Source organism: Ailuropoda melanoleuca, chromosome 7 (genome assembly GCF_002007445.2).
Source record: "Ailuropoda melanoleuca isolate Jingjing chromosome 7, ASM200744v2, whole genome shotgun sequence".
NCBI classification, from domain to species: domain Eukaryota; kingdom Metazoa; phylum Chordata; class Mammalia; order Carnivora; family Ursidae; genus Ailuropoda; species Ailuropoda melanoleuca.
In genome coordinates, this window is record NC_048224.1 from 39,917,760 (window position 1) to 39,935,328 (window position 17,569).

Below are 17,569 nucleotides of genomic sequence, written 5' to 3' on the forward strand. Positions count from 1 at the left end.
ATTTAGGATTAGTAATGCTGAGGGCCAGGCAGGCACAGCGCAGGTGGAAAGTTTTTGTCTAATAGATCAAAGGAGAAGCTCATGTTTATAATGTAAATGAAATGAGCTCTTTCCTTGAATGTAAAATGTAGTCATGGTCTTACTGCCTGGAATAGATTTGGTTTTTCGTGTTGAGATTTTGAGGTGCAGGTTCATTGTTTTAATGAATATCAGCTGTAATATTGTTGCCCCTCCCTAGCCCCCCCCCCATGAAAGTGAAGCATTTTTGGAAAGGAAAAACAATATGTATAAAACCCTTCAGTGATATTGGGGCGCCTGGGTGGCACAGCGGTTAAGCGTCTGCCTTCAGCTCAGGGCGTGATCCCGGCATTGTGGGATCGAGCCCCACGTCAGGCTCCTCCGCTATGAGCCTGCTTCTTCCTCTCCCACTCCCCCTGCTTGTGTTCCCTCTTTTGCTGGCTGTCTCTATCTCTGTCAAATAAATAAATAAAATCTTTAAAAAAATAAAATAAAATAAAAGCCTTCAGTGATATTGATTGTATTTGGTTTCTAGACCTGAAAAGACGTTGCAGATGGTAATAAGTATGTTGTACATTAGTTAATAAAAAAAACTGACAAGAGAAGAATCAACTAGTTCAAAGTCCTATAAATTATTGAATGAGAAATAAAACTTAAAGCTATACGATGTTAAGCTACAGTATGTTATAGCTTAATAACACAGTGTAGCTTAATCATTAATAAATTAAAAATATTGAACCTGAGTTTAAAAAAAAATAAATTGCCTACCTTTTTGAACAGTTTTTTAAAAAAACATAAAAACTAAATATTCCTCGTGAAGGCATACTGCATTGCATATTGGTGCAAATTGAATTTGGGGATGTATTGGGTGTTGTGTTACTAAACAACAGTTCCAGCATTAGTAGGATTACCACACCTACTAAAATGAAATAAATCAGCATACATCATACTAATAATAGCAGTTGTTTATTTCATGTTTAATATATACACTGTTCTAAGTATTTCATATTTATCATCTCATTTTAATCCCTTGGTTAGTCCTAGATGGTAGCAGGTATTACCAACACTTACAAATGAGAAAACTGAGAATTAGAATATATTTTGCCTAAGATCACACGATGAAGGGGAAGGAGGAGGATTTGAACCCCGGTCTGTCTGACTTGAGCACCGTGTTCTTAACATAGTGCTACCTGTGCGGGCTGGCCAGGACATTAACTTGCTGAAAATTACGTGCCCGCGTTGCATGCGTGTGTGTGTGTGTGTTTGTTGGGGGGGGGGATTGGAAGGATGTAGCTGAGGATAGGCTAATGTGCCAAGGATTTCGTTATTTTCATCAAGCAGATCATTTTGTCAGGCTATTAATAAGCAAACTTTCAAAAAATGAAAATTATTGCTTTTCCTACATTCCTTTTAGAAAAGTAAACTCAAACAAAAGTACCCTACAGATTCCTGACCAACTTTAGTTCCTTTGTAGAAGTCCTTTAAATATAATTTTAGGGACTCCTGGGTGGCTCAGTCATTTAAGCGGCCAACTCTTGATTTTGACTCAGGTCATGATCTCAGGGTTGTGAGATTGAACGCCTGCATTAGGCTCTGTGCTCAGCGAGGAGTCTGCTTGAGATTCTCTCTCCTCTACACCTCTGCTCTCATGCATGCTCTCCCTCTCAAATAAATAAAATCTTTAAAAATAAAAATAAAATATAATTTTGAGAAGTGAGTGTTGAAGTTGTTAGAAAGCTAGTAACTTGATGTGTTTTCTTTTGCTTTCAGATCTAAAGCATGTATTCCTTACTTGAAAAAGAGTAAAATTGCTCATATACTCAATCTCAGCCCACCGCTGAACCTAAATCCACTGTGGTTCAAGCAGCACTGTGGTAGGTGTAGTAGATTGAGGGGATGGTTTGTTTGGTTAATTTGTTTTGTATTAAATCAGTGTTTCTGGGCGCCTCGGCGCCTCGGTGGCTCAGTCCTTAGGCGTCTGCCTTCGTCTCGGGGCGTGATCCCAGAGTCCTGGTGATGAGGACACGGAATACAGGTGAGGTTCAGTGGGGGTGGAGTCCAGAGCTGACGACCAAGAAAGAATTCTTGAGGCGTCTTTGGTGCAAAATTGGTGGTTTATTAAAGCACGGGGTCCGGGGACAGGACCCGTGGGCAGAAAGAACTGCTGCCCCAGGGTTGTGAGGGGTGGCTGTTATATACCATGGGGTTGGGGGAGGTAAGGAAAAAGGGAGGTTGAGAAAATACTTTTATATGTTAGAGAAGATTCACAAGATACCGGAGGCCTTGCCATTGTCAAGTTAAGGTGGTTTTGCCCTCTAGCAAGGCATTAACATTAAGATGGCTGGGAACTTCCTGGAGGCTGCAGATTATAAGGACATTTAATCGTTATCTACATTCCCTTCCGGAAGCTAGGTTATTGATAGAAATGCTTCGTTCTTGTAAACTGCTAAAGACATTTGTAAAACTGAGGGAGACTTAAGTCTTGCAGGATTGTGGTGTCTATAGGTTAACTATTTCTTTGTCCTTTAGGGCAGCCAGGAGTGCCTGAGGAATGTCACATACATCCCATGGAGGGGGGGGTTGCGGGGTTTCAGTTTCTGCTTCGTCCTCAGCTTGCCTTCTGTTCCCTCATCACTGGGATTGGGCCCCTCGTTGGGCTCCCTCCTCCACTGGGAGCCTGCTTCTTCCTCTCCCATGCCCCCTGCTTGTGTTCCCTCTCTTGCTGGCTGTCTCTCTCTCTCTCTCTGTCAAATAAATAAATAGATAAATCTTAAAAAAAAAAAAATCAGTGTTTCTGTGATGTAATTACAGTTTTTACATAGCATTCAACATTCAATTTTCTATGCATAATCAGTAGCACTTTGGAAACTAGATTCTTAAACTTTTATCTGTAATTTAAAACATTGAAGTATAATTTACATTCAATAAAATGCACAGATCTTAATGGTTCATTTGGATGAATGTTGACAAATGTATATACCTGCATAAACAATACCCAAATCAAGATCCGGATTTCCATCATTCCAGAAAGCTCCCTCAAGTCTCAGTAGGTGTGTTTTATTGTGTATAACTTATTCTTCAATAAAGTTGGTTAGATACTATGAAGTACTTTTTCTTTCACGGAAAACTAATGATTTGAGGTGAGTGTGCATTAAATTACAAATTTTATGTAGAGGTGCCTCTTTTAAAATTGTTACATCACATCCTTCTTCTTTGTACATAATTCACTAAAATTTGGACAGGTAATTAGAATCGAAAGCCACAAGGCAAAACCAAAAGAAGTTCTGTTTAATTGACTAAATTTGCAACTTTTTGGTCTTGTTTTACTAGCAGTATAGCCAAGAAAGAGAGTGGTTATTTATACTCACAAAGTTGTTTCTTAATTAAGCACTATTCTTTGTGGTTTCTTTCAGCTTATACCATTGCTAAGTATGGAATGTCTATGTGTGTGCTTGGAATGGCAGAAGAATTTAAGGGTGAAATTGCAGTCAATGCATTATGGCCTAAAACAGGTATGTATTTAAAAAAAAATCCAGTTATTGGATTCTCATTTATTGTCCTGACACTTTTGAGATACATCTTGGGTAGGTAGGTTGAGGTGGGAAACAAGTTAAACTTTTTTTTTTTTTTGAGAGAGATTTAGAGAGAGTGCACGCACGAGAGCCATGCATGTGCCTGCACAAGCGAGGGGCAGGGGAGGTTGGGGGGCAGAGGGAGAGAGAGACTTGGGGCTTGATCTCATGACCCTGAGATCATGACCTGAGCCAGAATCAAGAATCAGACACTCAACCGACTGCACCACCCAGGCACCCCTAAACTCTCTTTTTAAAACTTGAGAGTTGGGTAAGGGCAAAATGGAAGTCATTGAATTCTGAAGGGCTTATATGAGCATGGGAAGATTGGGAAAGGAAAAGTATTCTCATAGTCTCATCTTGGGGCAGCCACAATACTAGATGGTATGTTTTTTTAAAAACTATATTTTCTGTTTGGGGCTAGGGTATAGAAGTGCTTCTGGATATTAAAGTTATAGACAACCACCTACCTTTTTTATTTTAAGTTTTTTATTTTAATTCCAGTATAGTTAACATTCATTACTATATTAATTTGAGATGTGACTAAACAATTCTGTTACTCAGTGCTCATCAAGATAAGTGTATACTTAATCCCTTTCACCGATTTCACCCATCCCCCCCACTCCCTCCCTTTTAGTAACTGTCAGCTTGTTCTCTATACTTAAGAGTCTGTTTCTTGGGCTCCTGGGTGGCTCCATGGGTTAAGTGTCTGCCTTTGGCTTGGGTCATGATCTCAGGGTCCTGGGATCAACCTTAGCAGGGAGCCTGCTTCTCCCTCTGTTGCCCCTGCTGCTTGTGCTCTCTCGCCCTCACTCTCTGTCAAATAAGAGTCTGTTTCTTGGTTTGTCTCTTTTTCTTTTGCTTATTTGTTTTGTTTCTTAAATTCCACATGTGAGTGAGATCATATGGTATTTTTCTTTGACTGACTTATTTTGCTTAGCATTATATTCTCTAGCTCTATCCATGTGTCTCAAATACTTTCTCTGCAGTTGGTTTATTCAAATCAGGATATACACAGGTTTCACACATTATATTTACATGACATGTTTTTCATTTATAGTGGTTAACACTTCTAATATTTTTTCCTTGCCACTGATTTCTTGAAAAACCAGGTCATTTATAGTTTCCAACATTCTGGATTTTCCTAATTTCTCCCCATTGTATCTTTTAACATGTTTGTTTATTGTGTAAGGACCTTTATATTGTTTATTCCTACTCTTCTTCCTTCTGGAATTATATTGTTTATTCATTTATTGCTCAACAAATATCTGTTGGACAGTTATGATGTGGAGACGTTGTGCAGGGCACTCTGGATACTTTAGCCTTTTCACCTAGTGGATGACAAGGTTGGTAAGAGTTGGCCATGGAAAGACATTTAATCCAGCATTTTGCAAAGCATTATAGACGTACGAGTGCTCTTGAGCTGAATTGCCACATACAACAATGTGAAACTAGCCCAGAGTTTTAGCTTAGGGACATTTGAGGGATTTCTTTTTATCTTTGTTCCCATCTGAAGTCTACTGGGTGAAGGGATGTTACAACCCACTCCAAGCAGAAGTGAAAGGGCCAGTGACCTATGGTATTGATGCGGGGGAAACGGGAGGCTATGGATGGGAATGTATGGAGCACGGGGGCGTGTTGCTAATGTAACTTTTAAGAGAACTTAGCTGTTGCAACCAGCTCTGTAGTCACCACCTTTCTTTTCTTCTAAGGGCTCCAAGGATCAATTTTTAAAAATTCCTTTCTTCTGCTCTTTAACCGAGATTCCTTTCTTCCCTGGCCCATATGGGACCTGAACCATGTTTTATTGCTTCTTCATTTTCCCTTATGTTTCTGTAGCAGACACAGTTCTTTTAAGATTTTCTGGAGAGTGATATTCTTTGCAGTGGGGCAAAAGATGAAACCGAAAAAGTGCTTCTATAGTGTTTTTCAAACTGCATGTCAGGACTCATTGGTGAGTCATGAAATCAATTTTGTGGATTGTGAAATTGAGTTAGAAGGTAGCAGCCAGAATTTTGTTGTTTTATTTCTAGTGGAATAAGATAGAGAATATTAGGGGGCATTGCAGATAGTCGATATTGTTTCATATGTAAATGAATATATATGTATTTGTGAGTGTGTGTATATGTAGGTATTGTGTATTCTTAGTCATGTTGGCATAACGTGTTACTGATTATGGATCACAGTTAAAAACTTTAAAAGCTCACACTTTACTGTGCCTTTCTTCTTCAACGACTTTCCTTCTCTGGATCCGTTCTCAACTTCCTCCTCCTTCCACTTCAATCATTGCTGTTGTTGGTAGATAGTGAGAGTCAGGAAGTTAGTTTGAAAGGGAGGTCTCCCAGGTAATGAAGTCCTAACATAGTATTTTCCCTTTTTTGTACCTCTATTATGTTACTTTTCGTTTCCTGTTCATTCATCTTCCAAACATTTTTATATGCCAGGCACAGTTCTCTGTACTATTTTTCATTAGATATCCACAGATAATTTATGAAGTGTCTACCTGTGTACAAGGCATTAAGGGGTACTAAGATGAATGGGATGCATATCTTACCCTTAAAGTTTACTCTTTAGGCTGGTTACCATCATCTGCATTTTGTCCTTCCCTCCTCATGTCCACTCCTCTAACCTTTAGGTCTTTGGGATCCTGGGGTAACAAAGTTAGAAAAAAGCCTAGTCTGACTCTAAGAATTATAGATTTTATTCATAAAATAGATCATTATTGGACACCAATTATGTGCCAACCTCTGCTCTAGTAGTTTAAGATACATCAGAGAACAAAACGGACAAGAAGCTCTGTCCTTTTGGAACTTACAGTATAATTGGGAAAGACACATATCTGAGCTGAAGGCAGCTGCTTAATGGGCTGAGCCACCCAAGAACCCAGGAGAGAGAGAATCTTAAGCAGACTCCCTGCTGAGCATGGAGCCCCATACGGAGCTTAATCTCATGACACTGAGATCATGACCTGAGCTGAAGTCAAGAGTCAATGCTTAACCTACTGGGCCACCCAGTCACCCCTAGGTTGCAATTTTATTTTATTNGGCCCTGAGCCGAAGGCAGACGCTTAACCGCTGTGCCACCCAGGCGCCCCTAGGTTGCAATTTTAAATAGAGTAGAAAGGTTTGGCCTTTTTGAGAAGGTGACATTTGAGCATAGACTTGAAGGGGGTGCTGGAGTTTGCCTTGGGGATGTGTTAGCTACAGGGTAACTGAGGGAAGCATTGAAGGCAGAGGAAATAGCCAGAGGAAGGGTCCTAAGAAGTGAGCATGCTTGGCATGATGAAAGAGCGGGGAGAAGGCCAGTGTGGCTGGAGTGAGGGGAGAATAGTAGAAAATGAGATGGTGCCCATCAGGAAATGGGGAGCAGATGTTGTAGGTCCTTGCCAAGACTTGGGGTTTTATTCTGAGTGAAATGGGGAAGCTTTCGCAGGGTTTTGTTTTGTTTTATTTTGTTTTAAAGATTTTATTTATTTAGAGAGAGTGTGTACACACATACGCAGGGGTAGGGACAGAGGGAGAGGGAAAAGAGAATCTCAAGCAGATTCGATGCCAAGCATGGAGAGCGACATGGGGCTGGATCTCACAACCCTGAGATCATGACCTGAGCCAAAATCAAGAATTGGTTGCTTAACCGACTGATTCACCCAAGCACCCCTTTGGCAGGGTTTTGAGCAGAGGAGGGACGTGATGGTACTTGAATTTTTTAAAGGATCTGTCTGGATGCTCTTAAAAATCGATTCTTTGGTGGGGGGCGGGGTACAGGGGCTGTCTGGCTGACTCGGTAGAGCACGCGATTCTCTCAGGCGCCATGTGTTCAAGTCCCACCTTAGGTGTGGAGCCTACTTAAAAAGGAAAACAAAAAAAGAATAGTTTTTTTTTGTTTGTTTTAACAAACCCTTGTTTCGAGGATTGACTTTCAATAGATCTCAGCGAGGGAGTTGCTCTGCTACTATGTTCAAAACTCCTACTCAGAAGCAGGTCGTCTGGAAATGGTTTAGCACCAGGTTCGGGTGAGGGGACTGCCCCCTTTCCAGCTGCGCCCATTTCCCTAGAAGAGGGCGTCTTGCGCCGGACCCTGGTCCCCATGAGCATGGTGGCCACCTGCCTGCGGGGAAGGAGTAAATTCTTGAGAGTCAGAGGGAGAAACAGGAAACAGAGAGACCTGGTTGGAGACTATAGCAGTTACCTAGACAATACGTCTTGGTAGCTGTGATCAGAGTGATAGCAGTAAAAGCAGTGGAGAGTGGTCCGATTCTCCTGTATTTTGAAGGTGGAACCAATAGATAGGGAAAGCTGCAGATGGGGCAGGTTAGGGAGCAAGGTTAGGAATTCATTTGGGGGCATTGTGTTTATGCATCCAAGGAGAGATGGTCAGTAGACAGTTGGATTTGCAAGTGTGGGTGTCAGGAGAGAGGTCCAGATTGGAGATAGAAATTTGTGGGTTATCAACATGTAATTGCTATATAACAAGAGAAACGACCATTGGCCATTGCAACATTCAGAGATTGGGAAGAAGAAAAGCTAATTTGGAGGGAAAAAAAAAGAACTAGATAGGACAGTAAGATGGGAAGAAAATTAGAGTATGATATCCTGAAAGCCACTGGAAGAACATGTTTCAAGGAAGAAGGGGAGTGATGCATTGTGTCAAATGTTGCTGATAGATCTTATAAAATGGGAACTAACCCCTTGACTTAGTAGTCTCTACATCTCCTTCACGTTACTTACAACATTTGTAATTAAACTATTGATTTTATAACTTCGTTAATGTTTTTCTTGCTAGGGTGAAAGTTTCTTAAAGGTAGAGACATTATCTGCTTTGTTCATTTTATTTAGTCCTTGTAGACATTTGGTAAATATTTGATGAATTAATGAATGTACAGTATGATTACCTTCTGCCTAGCTCCAAAACAGACATTCTGAACAGAACATTGCATGACAGCGAATGTGGAGGACACTACCAGGATTGACAAAAGAAATCAGTTCACTTCCAACATCTTTGCTTTAGCTTTGAGATGTTCATTTTAGACATTTTACTAGACATCTTAGAACTATTGTTATTATTTGGGGCCTAGACTTAATGGCACAGTAAACTGAATTTACAGCCCTGTTCCTTGCAGTACATGACATGATGAATTATGTACAGGATACTTTTGAAAGAGAGCAGGAAGACTATGTAGTCTGGTTAGAAGTCAGGAAAGGACGCTTTCTAATGAAAGTAAACAATTCAAGTAGGACTTCAAGGGGATTTTGGAATTAGCAAGAAGAAGAATTGGACAAGGCATTCCTGGCGGAGGGAACCACAAAGCCTGTGGTATAGGAAAAAAAATACCATGTGTTTAGTGGAACTGTCAAGGAATTTGGTAATGGTGTATGTATGGTAGACTGTGGGCTTTTTATTTCCCGCTGAACTTGGGCAGTTGTCTGGAATGTTGAGGGTAGCTGTGAGGTTGTTGTGGGCAGATAGATGACTAAGTCCCAGGTCTTGATTGCCAAGTTTAGGAGCTTGAATTTTAACTTGTATTCAGTATAGAGCCACTTCTGAATTTTAGAAGCAGGAGAGCAGAGGTTAAATAGGAGCAGTGGAGTGCTAGAGTTGTGATGAGGTTTAAGAAGTTTAATTTGACATCTGAATGTAGGGTGGCTTGTGAGGTCGCGGAGAGAGGAGGCAGGAAACTAGCTAAGATATTACATTATTCGTGACTACGGCAAGAAAATGGATTTGAGAGGATGTCCAGGCTCCTGGTTGTTTGCGAGGCTTCTATTTTAAAAAACATGTTCTCTCTTCCTATACTGTATAGAGCAGTTCTTTATGCTTCTGGAGCCAGAAGTAATCTCCCAACATTATTCCCTTCAAGGAAAATGAGATTTATTGCACCTAATGGAATGGACACAGTATAACTTACATTAACCACAATCGGAACAGTGTCCTGGTCCACTCTTTGTCGTCTGTGGTTCGGTGTTCCTTCTGTATACTGGCTACATTTTCCCTTCTGGATTTAGAACTTCTCACCCCATTGAATTCAACACATCCAGAGAAGGCGTCAGAGGACAGTCCTTAAGTGGTTTAACAACAGGAGGTTCTCAAGCCCCAGTAGGTCAGCTTCAGAAGTATAAGTTTATATGTGTATATGAAGGGGAGGAAGGAAGGAAGTGGACTGCTCTTCAGAATGCCTGCTGCCTCTTACCTCTTGAGCGTGGTAGAGTGTGGTAGAAGAGGGTAGAAGAGGGAAGTCCACTTTGGGATAGAGCTCACGTGGGCTGGGTTGAGGAGCCTGGGAATCCAGCTGCTGATTGTGGTACTGGCAGCAGAGAGAAGATAACAGAAGTTATCACAGAACAGCTGCAATCCTCTGTCACCTGTCCCACATTACAAGCAGACGTGGGAACTCAGCTAACCAGGGAGGTCAGGGTAATAAGGTAACGGCTGGTCTCCCTGGTGCTAGAAACCAAAACTAGTTGCCCTGTCTTTTAAGGGACTTGCTTACCAACTTGCTTAGATAACAGTTCATATATATTTTGTTGATTCTGGGATGCCCATGTTTTCACATTCTTACATCTTTAATATCAGGGTGCTCTTACTGTGGATCATGTACCATCGTTGAATTTGTCAAGTGTTCTTTTTTCTTACCAGTACACTTTATGATCAACGATATCTTTGGTTCAGTGAGTACACAAAGAATGTGGGTGTGTTTGTGCCTGACAGGTGTTAGAGAGGTGAGACATGCTTTCTCTCCAGATGAGGAGGAGTCAGAGGCAGTGCTGATGCTTAAAGTCTGATATGTACTCTATGTGTTCATGTGGAAGGACATCTTTGGTTGATTTTTTTTTTTTAAGATTTTATTTATTTGAGAAGAGAGAGAGAGCACAGGGTAGGGGGAGCGGGGCAGAGGAAGAAGGAAGAAGCAGACTCCCCACTGAGCCAGGGAGCCCGATGCAGGGCTCAATCCCAGGACCCTGGGATCATGACCTGAGCTGAAGGCAGACGTTTCACCAACTGAGCCACCCAGGTGCCCCTCTTCGGTGGATTTTAAGTCTCTTCTTACTGTTTTGTGTTTTGTGCAGCCTGCAATCAGGAGAATCAGTTGGAAGCTATTAGATACTTCTCCAGTTATTCCTTAATAATGCTTAAGTTTTAGGGTCACCTTTAGGATTCTTGTGACCCAAGGCATATCAGATTTCATTAAAATTTTTATTTTCGTTTCCAGAAATCAGTGAATTTTCATTTGATGTATCCTGTTGTGAACCTGCTTCTGTTGTCAGTTTTATAACCTATTAGAGTAGCCTATGACATTGCAAAACCTTTGTTGAAAATGAATCTGGCTTATTTCTTGACTTTGAGCATCTGTGCCTTCTTTGTATCTTCTGTAGAAAGATTACTGAAATAAAGATAGGTTGGGGAAATCATTCATTGTTCTTAGGTTGTGTATATGCGTCTATATGTACGAACACACACAACACATGTATGCATCCATGCCATATTCTGAATTTAGAGTTTCTAAGAATTCTTATACTGTTCATATAGTCTATATAACATAGAGTGTACACATATGCATATAGTTTTAAGGTACACTATATTGAAAATTTTTAAAAAGATTTATTTATTTTTTTAGATTTTCTATTTATTCATTTGAGAGACAGAGTGACCGAGAGAGAGAGAGAGAGAGAGAGAGAGAGAGAGAGAGAGAGAGTGTGCACGCGTGCACAAGCTGGAGGAGGGGCAGAGGGAGAGGGCAAGCAGGCTCCCTGCTGAGCAGAGAGCCTAACACGGGTCTCAGTCCCAGGACCCTGGGATGATGACCGGAGCTGAAAGCAGCCACTTAACTGACTGAGCCACCCAGGCGTCCCAAAAGTTTATTTATTTTAAGGAATCTCTACATCCATCATGGGGCTCAGACTCACGACCCAGAGATCAAGAGTCATGTGCCCTCCCAATTGAGCCAACTAGGCGCCCCTATGTTGAAATATTTTTAGAAAAATTCTACAGTTGGGGTGCCTAGGTGGCTCAGTCAGTTAAGTGTTCAACTCTTGATTTCAGCTTGGGTCATGACCCTCTGTGCTGGGCATGGAGCCTGCTTGGGATTCTCTCTCTCCCTCTCCCTTTGCCCCTCCCCCTGCCCGTGTGCATGCTCTCTCACTCTCTCTCTCTCTCAAAAAGAAAAAGAAAAATTCTGCGGTTTATGGGAGTGAGACAACTGAACTCAATGTTGGTTAGCAAAGTATGACCCTTTAGTTTCATGGTGGTTAAGATCCTGGCTCTGAAGTCAAGCGTCAAGTGTTTGAATTCTAGCTCCTGTAACCTTGGACGAGTTACTAAACCCCTCTGTGCATGAGTGCTCCTTTCTGTAAAATGGGAGTAATAACGGTACCTACCTCATAGAATTCATTCAGATAACTTATGTAAAGTATGTAGCAGCATGCCCAGCATAGGGCACACTTGATAAATATTAGCTGCCGTTTTTTATTAATAAGGTATCACATCAAGAGCAAAACCAGAGCTCTTCAACTATTGGTTAAGCAAAAAAATTTCTTCCTAGTAAAGGAACTAGAGTTATAAGGTAGGGACGTATTTTCTAGCTCAGTGCTTTTAGGAAATCCCTCAAAGTAATTGTGCTGTCTTTGAAGTAGGAATGTATGCTAGAATATAATCACCACGAAGGTAGGTGCTTTTGTCTGTTTTATCAACTTATTTGTCCCCAATCCCTACAATAATGCCTGACTTATAGTAAGTACTCAATCACTATATGTTGAATGAATGCAAAGGGGTCAATGGCTCTTAAAAGCTACAGACTTTTCATCTTGTGAATTGAATTATGTAAATTATTCCAGGATGTAATGATTTAAAATGATGGCTTAACAGTGGTATGGAGAGAACTTTAAATTACTAGAGACTGAAACCTAAAGTACATTTAAACAAGTTGACTTTCATTGTTTGAAATATAAGCTAAAATTGAGATAAGTTACTGTTCACAATTTTGACAATGTATAATTAATAATGTACTATGGGTAGTTTCAAGTTACTTCATTAAAAAACATAGAATTTAAAAATCACATGCACCTAAAACAAGGGCGCCTGGGTGTCTCAGTCAGTGAAGCATCTGCCTTCTGCTCAGGTCATGATCCCAGGGTCCTGGGATGGAGCCCTGCGTGGGGCCCCCTGCTCAGCAGGGAGTCTGCTTCTCCCTGTCCCTCTGCCCCTATATTCTAATAGAGGGGTGAGACAATAAATTAGGGAATGAGCTCCATATTTAGGGACAGGAAACTGAGCCCCGTAGAGGTTAAAGTGACTTGCCAAGAAGCACAACATAGCAGAAAAATCCTGCTCACCTGACTTACTGCTCAGTGCTTTTTCTGTCACACCTCCCTGGCTTTCTTAGCTTTCCAGAATCGTATGCAAATTCCTGAGCATTCTAAATCAGAAGTCTAATTGAATTTTACTGTGAGTCTTACCCAGGAGTTCTATTTTATAAGGCACTGTTGTATAGAGTAAGAAATGTGTGTTCTACCCAGTTATGTCAGAACATTTGGCAAATCCCTTAAGCTCTCTGGATCTTGTTTTCATCACCTGTGAAGTAAAGAGATCAGCTGTCTTTTTTGTTACTTCCACAGTCCTCTTGTTTCATTTAGAGTTCGTGTGTGTGTTCTCTCTGCAGCCATCCACACCGCTGCTATGGATATGCTGGGAGGATCCGGCATTGAAAGCCAGTGTAGAAAAGTTGATATCATTGCAGATGCTGCCTATTCCATTTTTAAAAAGCCAAAAACTTTTACTGGAAACTTTATAATTGATGAAAATATCTTAAGAGAAGAAGGAATAAAAAATTTTGACATCTATGCAATTAAACCAGGTAATGCTTCCAGTTTTTAAACGTAGTGATGTATTTTTCTACATTTCCTGCAAGGAACATACATCTGTTTTGTGTGCATGTTTGTGTGATCATAAAACTAATATATTGTTTTAAAAGCTATCCTCCCAGTGAAGAGGAAGACCATACCAACACAACTTCAAAAAGAGCGAAAGGAAAAATGGAAGTGAATTGAGGGCTTTTTAAGTGATGTCAGATACAGAAGGCACATGAGCTATTTACCCATTTCCACATCTTGAAACTAAAAATGAAAATTGGTTTTTATTTTTTTTTAATTTTAATTTTTATTTTATTTTATTTTTTTTTAAGATTTTATTTATTTATTCGACAGAGATAGAGACAGCCAGCGAGAGAGGGAACAAGCAGGGGGAGTGGGAGAGGAAGAAGCAGGCCCACAGCAGAAGAGCCTGATGTGGGGCTCGATCCCATAATGCCGGGATGACGCCCTGAGCCAAAGGCAGACGCTCACCGGTGTGCCACCCAGGTGCCCCGAAAATTGGTTTTTAAAGTTGATCTTCAAATCACAGAGTAAACACTTTATTCAAGGATGTGGTAGTAGGTGATACAGGAGTGAGTTTTCTATGAAAACTTTTTAGGAATATGGACTCTTTCCAAATGTTTTTCTCTTAAGTGCAGTCTCTTAGAGTAGCTAGCTTACTGACGCGAGCGATCACAGTCTGCCCTTTGTACAAGACTATGATTCAAGAAGTTCTCAGACGGCCCCCTTGTTCAAAAATCATTCTTCCTCTCTGAAATTGCAGGTCATGATGGTAATGATCAGGCATTCTTACTTTATGCATAAACCATAGTCTATATTAAATAGTAGACAATATAGCCATAAGCAAGAGTAACCTTATTGGTGCTAAAGTGTATTCTAAATATTACTTGTTAAGTTGTGCTTCCATATGTTTATATTTGTGTCATCCCTGTCTGTCTCTTCAGTTTGAACTGAATTAAATAGCTCTTTACGGTTTTACAGGGCAGTTTTACATGCATTATCTATTTAACCTTCACAGCAATCCTGCGAGGGAAGCAGTATTGTTTAGGGATTAGGAACGTGGAGTTTGGGAGAAGACAAGCCAGGTTCAGAGTCCAGTTAGCTGCTCGCTAGCGGTGTGACTTCAGGCATGCCCCCCACTTTCTCCGAGCTTCACTTTCCTTACTGGTAAAATTAAGGCAATAATAGCTTCCATACAAGATTTTTGTAAGAACGAAATGTAATAATGTGTATAATGTGCTTGGCACATTGCCTGGCATATGATACAATCGCAGTATTCAGTAGTTAATATTTACAGTAGGAAAACAGGCTCAAAGAGATTATTAGTCTTTGTGTAAGAGCAGTCAGCTAATTAAGTGGCAGAACCTGAACCAGATCCAGGTCTTCTGGGTCCTGGTACAGTGTAATTGTCACTTTAGGTTTTAAAGACACAGTGTCATTATGCACAAAATCTTAAATTTGATTTAAGATTAAAAATCCTATCAAATGTTGAGAACATAAGATGAGTAGGTACTTCGATAAGTGTTAGGATATAACAAAGACCAATGCATTTCTGACCTCCAGTTTTTTTAATCTCCTGAGAGGGAGAGATGGACAGATAGAAATGGGAAACAAGTCCTTAATGAGCAACCCTTTCTCTTAGGGGACCAGGTAAGAAATGAGTCCTGAGCACTTTGGAGGGATATAGGACAGAAGGGTTGCATGGATAGATGAGGAGGGGGCAAAGCCTCCTGGGAGAGCATTTGAGGGCTTAACATAACCGGTGGCTCTTTGGTTGGCTCTTAGAGATGAAGTTTGCCATAGGAGAGGAGGATAACTTGGTGATGGGAAAAGTATTTTAGCTTCGTGAAGATCAAGTAGTTTGACAGTTCTCCTGGGAGTCTTTTCCATTGCACTAGAATGATCATTACAATAAAAACAGATATAATGTTCATTAAACAGGTGTTAAAATCTTAATGTATTGACATTATCATAGTAACCTGAGTATTTTTGGGGTCAATTTTCCAGGCCATCCTTTGTTACCAGATTTCTTCTTAGATGAACACCCAGATACAATTACCAAGAAAATGGAATCACATGGTAAGACATAGAGCATATTTTACATAGCAAAATAAAGATGCTAACTATGTATTTCTCTCAGAATATACAATTGGACATTTCTGCTTTATGCTTTCAAACCATTTCGTAATTTAAACTAGACAAGTAATATATGGTCTTAGTTAATTCAAGCAAGGAAGGTTGTCTTTTCCTTCTATCAGCAAGAAATTCTTAACATATTCTTTTCATTTGATTTTTTTAAAGTCTGAAAAGAAAACAAACCCTTCTTAAGGTTTTATTTCTTTACTTTGGCACTATCTTTAGGTATTTCATGTTGATGTGTTATTTTATTTTGAGGGAAAATATGTCACATCAAAGTACACCTAACACCATTCTCAGAGTTTGTGCTGTGTGACTACTTTATGGGAGAAATTAACTCCAGAGGAGATTTTGGTTTTACTTTATTTTGTTTTTATAATTGGTCCAAAGTTTAGTCTTTGTGTGTGATCTTATGCCACTAGCTCACTGAAAGATGTCAGAAGGAACACTGTTTAACAAATACCCATGAGAAGAATCTCTCTCATGCTTTATTAGCAGGAATAGCTGTTCTCCTGGGCCCTTACCTTATTTTTATCTTCTAGACACTATGAATCTCCTAAGTGATCACAGGTTCTTTAGATGCTAGAAAACTCAAGAACAAATTTCATCTATACCTTTGTAACAGATTTATATAACCTTCTACCACAGTGCATTTTAGTGCCTACCTTTTTTCTAGCTTACTCTTTTCTATCTTTGTCTTTCCTTTGTACAAATTTTTGGAACTGGTTTAATAAATTACTTAATAAAAATGGCAACTTTCCTTTTGTATCATAAAGAACTTGAAAAATACACAGCTAATCAAAATCTGGAAGAGTCTAGTCTTCAGGTCAGGCAAGAGCTAAATCCTGATTTTTGCTCATCACCTTAACATTGGATCTGAGCTCATTTAAATTCCAAATTTAAATAAGTAAGAACCACTTATCGATTATGTATATTCATTTTGTTTTTCAACAGATATTTATTGGGCACTACTCTGTATCAAACACTATGCTAAGTCCTTTGCATTCATTGTCTCATTTAACAAGTGTGAGCCTACAAGGCAAGTATTATTATCTTCGTTTTACATCTGAGATCATGCAAGTGGCAAAACCTGGATTTAAATTTATAGCTGTCTGATTGCAAAGCCCAGTAGATTTAAATTGCTTTTCTGACTCCCGAATACTTAAAGTCCTTTAAATGATCGTATTTCCCCCCAGTAAACCAATTTATTAATTAATAATAAGGAGTTACCATCTCATGGACTAAGCATGTAGTTGCTGTGATCAGCCCATTCTCTCCCTTGGGTCATAATGACGTAGGGAAAGGAATCATAATCAGAAGGTTGTTTCATGACCACGGAATCAGTACAAGAGAGGTTAGATAAGGAGAATGTAAGATAAATGTTTATTAGCATCAAATTTCAATAGGAGTGATTTTGCTTGTGGAATCAGCATATGTCAAGTGCATTGACTGCAATCCATATATCCATCTCCTCTTGAGGGGTGCCCTCATCCTCGAGGTCACGATAGTCACATTCCTTTGGCTAAAGCTTCTCTTCCCCATATGGTGCTGGAGAGAGCATTTGCTACTGTAGCTCTCTTTTCCCTATTCTTCCTCGTTCATTGCAATTCTATTCAATATTTTCTGTAAATATATTAATATATTCATATAGGTCATCGTCCAGTATATATGGCCTGGGATCTAACATCTCTTTCCAGCGATTTTTTTAGTCCATATCCACATCCACTGTATGTTGGCTTCAGAGGCCTGTGTATAATCCCTCATTCTCAAGGAGGAACAGCTCACCTTTCTATTTAATAATCCTATTTGATTGGGGCACCTGGGTGGCACAGCAGTTGGGCGCCTGCCTTCGGCTCAGGGTGTGATCCCGGCGTTATGGGATCGAGCCCCACATCAGGCTCCTCTGCTGGGAGCCTGCTTCTTCCTCTCCCACTCCCCCTGCTTATGTTCCCTCTCTCGCTGGCTGTCTCTCTTTCTATT

The 17,569-nt window shown here is 40.1% G+C and overlaps 1 protein-coding gene across 6 annotated transcripts in view; it reads left to right on the plus strand.

Moving 5' to 3' along the window:
• Positions 1 to 17,569, plus strand: part of HSDL2 (hydroxysteroid dehydrogenase like 2) — a 75,375-nt gene that overhangs the window by 38,568 nt on the left and 19,238 nt on the right. For all 6 annotated transcript variants that reach the window (XM_034664296.1, XM_034664292.1, XM_034664293.1 and 3 more), the window contains 4 exons: positions 1,789 to 1,892; positions 3,432 to 3,530; positions 13,243 to 13,437; positions 15,461 to 15,532. In XM_034664296.1, the coding sequence (XP_034520187.1) occupies positions 1,789 to 1,892; positions 3,432 to 3,530; positions 13,243 to 13,437; positions 15,461 to 15,532 (470 nt within the window). The remainder of the gene's footprint in view (positions 1 to 1,788; positions 1,893 to 3,431; positions 3,531 to 13,242; positions 13,438 to 15,460; positions 15,533 to 17,569) is intronic.